The following is a 6,238-nucleotide window of genomic DNA, read 5'->3' on the forward strand; positions in this document are numbered from 1 at the left end:
AACGTGATCTATGCACATGCCTACAGTTATGAAGGAAAATACCCTCCAATACCCTCCATCAGTTCTATACACCGGTGTTCCTGTATACTTCTTCTACTGAGTTGAACAGTCATCTAGTGACTGGAGGCTTGTTAATTGTTCAAGCATCATTAAAGACACTGAAAGTCCACGCTGCCGCTCATAACAACAAATTCAGATATGGTGTGGTTTCTGTTGCTATCTGTAGCTTTTTGAGCATTTTTTGGAAGCCAGTTTACAACGTTAGCAATGCTATGGGAACACATCGCTCTCGGTTTAAAAACAACAACAACCCAATAGCACTTAATTTATTATTAAAAATTATCTGGATGCTCATGCAGGACCTCTGGTCAGTTCAGTCTAGATTATTCTGCTAGAACCTTTTTCATTTTGCAAAATTATCAACAGATGAATTGTTTCATTAATGGCAAAATCATTTTTACTTTACTTAAGTACATTTCAGAGCCTGTACTTTCTTACTTTTACTTGAGTAAAGGAGTTGAATCAGTACTTTTACTTTTACCAGAGTATTATTTTACACAAGTATCCGTATCTTTTACTTAAGTACAGAATGTGAATACTTTTGCCACCTCTGCGGATTGATCATCCAAAGAGCGATTGGAACCCTTTTGATAGGGAACAACACAACTGACTGACTACTGATTTCCAGAAGGAGAGATAATTGGAAAGTAAAGCGACATAATGATCAGCCACAACATTAAAACCACTGACAGGAGAAGTAAATAACATTGACCATCTTGTGACAATTCAGTGTTCTGCCTGACACAGCCACACACATAAAAACTGTTTAGGAACAACTAAAAAAAACAAACAAAAAAAAAACAAACATGAAAAACAGCACAAGGTGTTGACCTGGCCTCCAAATTCACTAGATCCCAAACTGATCCAATATCTGTGGGACGATCCACAGAGGCCATTCCCTTCAACCCATAGGACCCACTAACAACATTCTGTTGCCAGACACCACAGGACACCTTCAGAAGGCCATTTCCATTCTCTAATGAGTCACAAGGGAGACCTACACAATATTAGGATGGTGATCATAATGTTATGCCTGATCAGTGTATATTGAACCCACAAGAGCTTGTTAGAGTAAATATTTTGGCAGTTAGACTATGATGAGAAGCGACACCGTGGGGCAACGTTCCTTAGGTGGGTACCGCACCACCTGGAGACAAGACGCTGCAGGTGGAGACTGAGACATGAGACCCCCAGGACAACTAGGATGAGGTGGAGATGTGGGAGGTGTAGGGCTTAAATGCGGAGTGACAAAGCTGGAATGAATTTAAAGAATGAGCCCCTGATTGACGCGGAGAACGAGGGCAAACGGATAATGGGACGAGAGTAAGTGATGCTGAAATTGAGAATGAGGTGATTTCGACAGCGTGGGAATAGCGGGTGGGGTGAGAATGGAGAAGAAATAGCCCAATTTGATCGAGGAGGGATAGAGAAAGAACGTGTGAACAAATTTTTCCTATTGAACTTTTGCCGCAGCTTAATTTTCTTTTTGAAAAGCCTTGCACACTCTCACACACACACACACAGGGGTTGTTTTTTTCTTTCTGGTTGATTAGACAGGTTAGAGCATTTAAGATTCATAGATTCTGTAATTACAAGGTGAGTGGGAATACCCTACATGTCAGTCTCTGTACTTCTTAATTTGAGACATTTCAAAGCCACAGAACAGAAAAGACCAGGCATATATGTGACTAGAGAATCCATCTATTAACCTATTCAGCTTATATTGTTCGAATATGTCAGAGCAATTTGAGAAAAAAAAAAATACGGGGGCATAATTATAAGGGGTAATTATAGTATTTCATTCTCAGCATAATTGTGCCATTGATTGCCATTCAGAGATATACGGTGAAATATAGCATGTGAGGAAAACCAGAGAATGTTCCACATCACAGTGTTGGACCCTCTAACCAACGCAGCTGAATGTATCTGCTCCCTTCAAACAGGGCTGTGTTGACTGTGTTTCACGAGAGGAATCCGTTTGAAACGAATGATCTGAGCTCACAAGTTGTGGCGCGTTTGCTTGTTTAGTAGCCGCCTTCTCAAAAACTTAAGCCACGTCCACAAGCGATTTACTCTCCATCCATCGCTTTGGAGCGGACACTTGGTCGCTAGTGGATATTCCGAGCTCTGGTTGCCGAGGTAACCCTCTTGTATATTTCCCATCCCAAATATTTTAAAGTGAAATGAGCAGAACATTAAAATATTGATATTATATGGGCAGAGTTAGCTCGCCTTGCCGTCAGCGCTCTGTATTTTTAAAGAAAATACCATTAGTTATGCTGCTACTCCATCCAGGTTCGCTCTAAGCTCCACTCTCAGAATAAGATAAGATAGTTTAGAGAGACGCAACTCGTTTCTCTCAATTAGTCACTTTGCTGCTAGTCTCTCCCTGTGTGAATGCCTTTTTGCAGCTACTGACTCTACACCGATCAGGCGTAACATTATGACCACCTTCCTGATATTGTGTAGGTCTCCCTTGTGCCTCCAAAACAGTTGGGACTCATCAGAGAATGGACATGGGCCTTCTTAGGGTGTCCTGTGGTGTCTGGTAACAGAATGTTGTTAGTGTGGGGCCTTTGGGTCCTATGGGTTGAGAGGAGGGGCCTCTGTGGATCATCTCACAGATACTTGATCAGTTTGAGATCTAGTGAATTTGGAGGCCCTTGTGCTGTTTTTCATGTTTTTTTTAAGTTGTTCCTAAACCGTTTTTGTGTGTGTTCCTGTGTCAGGCTGCATCCTGCTGGGGATGGCTGCTGCCATCAAGGAGTGTCATTGCTATGGGGTGGGGGTGTCTGGTCTGGTCTGGGTGGGTGCTACATGTCTAAGTAAGATCCACACCAATGAATGCCAGGTCCAAAAGTTTCCCAGCACAACAATGTAACAAGATGGTTAATGTTTACTTCTCCTGTCAGTACGTGGTTTTAATGTTGTGGCTGATCGGTGTATACGGCTGATGTTACCATTTGAACGCCAAACGTTCCCATTAGTAACCACGAGTTCATATGAAGGCAGCGTTGCACCTGTGCTTTTACCGCTGTGACAGTCCAAAAAATCTCATTTGTCCCATTTTAGCAAAACCACAAAAGAGTAAGATGGTAAATGAAGCCCGTACACCTGTTTGCGTACATAACCGAAATCTCCCGAGTAAGCAGAGCTTTATTAAGACATCATAAATATCAGTGTCTCTGTTTTCAGTATTCAGTGTCAGAGCCTAAACTCAGCTTTTCATGCTTTCACGCGGGGCTTTTTGCAGCGCTTGCACTCAGTCTCCCGTGACTGCTTCCAAATATAAATTACTGTGCTTTATCTTACCTTTCAGGCACGCCCAGAGGACTACGCCAGAGACTTGCTCGCTCACCAGGTGCCCATCTCTTTCCATAAACACTGGAACATCGACCCCATTGCCGTTTTCAACAAATGGCTTAAGGATGACTCGAGGGAGAGCACGTCAGATGAACTTAATAAGAGTGCTAAGACAGAGTTATAGTCATTAAAAGCACACCGCTGTCCTGTAGGAATATGTATGTATGTACAGAGCGTGTGTGGGTGTGAGTGCGCGTGTTGTCATTGAGCAGTTATCTATTCACAGATGTAAATGTTTTTGTATCGTCGATGTTGAGCCGCTATTAAGAGGGACCATGCTAGCGTGCGTCCGTGACTTAATACCAGCGTGTTTTCATGACTGAGCTGCATGTTGAGGCTACTGTTAATTTTGGAAATATAATGTGTGTATATTTATATCATACGAATAATCGAAACCTTACAATAGGAGCATATGTTTTTCTGTATCTTTTAAAATGATCACTAATGCTGTACAATGTGCTCTATTTTGTCATAAAAGTATTTGAAAACGTTTCGCTTTTTGATTTTTCGTTGGGTGACAGACCTCTTACGGGATTTACTTCCACCCTGTTATGTGTTAATGATGAAGTTTTTTTTTTAGGCTAAGGCTAAGAAGGTGAAACTACAGTGTGAAGCCGAATTAAAGCTCCTTAAAGCATCCTGAAGGTTTGTTAATTACTTCTAAAATGTGCCCAGCATGTGCTTTTTTATAGGCTCCTACTTGTGCACAGGCAGATAAATGTCTTGCATTGCATTTATGCTAAAACCATCTGTTCCTCAAGGGTCACTCCGACCTCAAACGAAGCTACAGAATCCAAAAAAAGGGGATTAGTTTCATGTATATACATTCTTGTAAAACATTACTTAATATCTTGATGTATGAGGTAGAAAAAGGATTTATTAGCTTCGGTACCACTTTCTCTTCCCCCTTTTTTCCCCCCTCAGTCTCAGATAATTAATCGGCAGACTCAGTAATTTGCTGACCATTATTAAAGGTCTTCTTAAGACCTTCAGCCACAGTCGAAGAATTAAACATTTCTTCTGGCTGTTTGCCATCTTGAAAAATTAATGCACAGCTGTAATGTTTCATTCTCACAAGACCGCTGCCGCATAATGGCCACAAAAGCTTTAGAAAACCTGCCGATAATGAAAGGCTTGATATTAATTACACATAACTAATAGAAATTGGAATTGTTAATAAAGGAAAACTCATTACCGTCTTTCCAATGCTCTCTGTGTGACACAAGATGTTCCTCTACTTAAAGATTTTGTCGGCATTGTGGTGCTAAATTTACACTGCCCTGAAAGAACAATGGGCTTCGCGCAAGTTCATGAAAAGCCTTAATAGCTTCAGGCATTTGAAGCAGTGCAATAACTCAGAGCAGACGTCCCCTAACACACCTATGAATTGTAACCTATTTGGAGGAAACAAATTAAATTCCGGGAGGGATTCACCCACACATGAAGTGATGAGTGATGGTAAGATGGGGCTTTGCACTGAGGGGAAATCCTCAGAGTAATTTAAAAATCTCCAACATCCTAGTCGGGTTGAACTTTGATGTTGAATTTTACTCTTTAGTCTTAGTCCAAAACAATAAAACAGGAGTATGTTGCTATAAAAAGCAGTCTTCCATGTCTTGTTTAGCTAAGAGTCAACCTCCAGCAAGGATTTAAAAAAGTACTGAGCTTATGAACTCCACCTACCCAGCAGCAAGTTGACCAGACACTCAAAAAAGAACATATACTCTATATATCAGCCACAACATAAAACCACTGACAGGAGAAGTAAATAACACTGACCATCTTGTGACAATTCAGTGTTCTGCTGGGAAACTTTTGGACCTGGCAGTCATTGGTGTGGATTTTACTTAGACATGTAGCACCCACCTAGACCAGACCAGGCACCCCCACCCCATAGCAATAACACTCATCCCCAGCAGGATGCAGCCTGACACAGGCTCACATACAAAAACGGTTTAGAAAAAACTCAAAAAAACATGAAGAACAGCACAAGGTGTTGACCTGGCCTCCAAATTCCCTAGATCCCAAACTGATCAATTTTCTATGGGATGATCCACAGAGGCCCTTCCTCTCAACCCATAGGACCCAAAGGCCCCCACTAACATTGTGTTGCCAGACACCACAGGACACCCTCAGAAGGCCCATGTCCATTCTCTGGTGAGTCCCAACCGTTTTGGAGGCACACGGCACAATTTTGTTGTGAATCGTATAAAAAATCCTGGGTTACTTTGAACTCCCAAACATAGAAATGTCTTGTTTTCCAGGAAAAATGACTTTACAGTTAACAGAGTTACAAACATCAGCTATGAAACTGTGAACATTGCTGCAGGTTAAGTTTGGAGCAGCACCAAGTTCGGAGATGGCATATTATTGACACCCTCTTTGCACCTTTATTTGCCTTTGTTCCAGTTTATTGTGCAGAAAGATCGATTTATCCATTACATTTCACCATCTTAACTCATCATACCTTCGTAAATGAACATGTCGGGTTAGTTTGAAAGGCGTGAAAAGTGAAGTATAGAGAGCAGTTGGGACTGTTTGAGCTTAAGCGTGTTTTCCTCAGAGGATTCGCCGTGACCAGCAGCGTGGCCTCCAAAGTGGAGCGGATGAGAAGAGCTGCTGCAGCCGGTGACATCTCCAATCTCTGTTACTGTCGTCCCAGCTGGGGCTTTTATCATCACTCACTTGTCCCACTTGTTGCCAATCTGTTTTCCATCCCTCCAGAGGAACAACAGTGACTGCAGAGACCTCTTTAAAAAACAACATTCATGAGCCTTGCGCTGCTGTTGGAGTAAGTGGTCTCAGCCGTGTTGCT

General features: G+C 41.9%; 1 protein-coding gene across 1 annotated transcript in view; it reads left to right on the forward strand.

Annotated features, from left to right (window-relative positions):
• b3glcta (beta 3-glucosyltransferase a) overlaps positions 1–3,915 on the forward strand; it is a 65,405-nt gene extending 61,490 nt beyond the window's left edge. The window contains exon 15 of the mRNA XM_084559190.1: positions 3,380–3,915. Coding sequence (XP_084415316.1) covers positions 3,380–3,547 — 168 coding nt within the window. The 3' untranslated portion in view covers positions 3,548–3,915. The remainder of the gene's footprint in view (positions 1–3,379) is intronic.
• Positions 3,916–6,238: the final 2,323 nt, after the last annotated feature.

The sequence above is a fragment of the Chelon labrosus genome, assembly GCF_963514085.1.
Source record: "Chelon labrosus genome assembly, chromosome: 13".
NCBI lineage: Eukaryota > Metazoa > Chordata > Actinopteri > Mugiliformes > Mugilidae > Chelon > Chelon labrosus.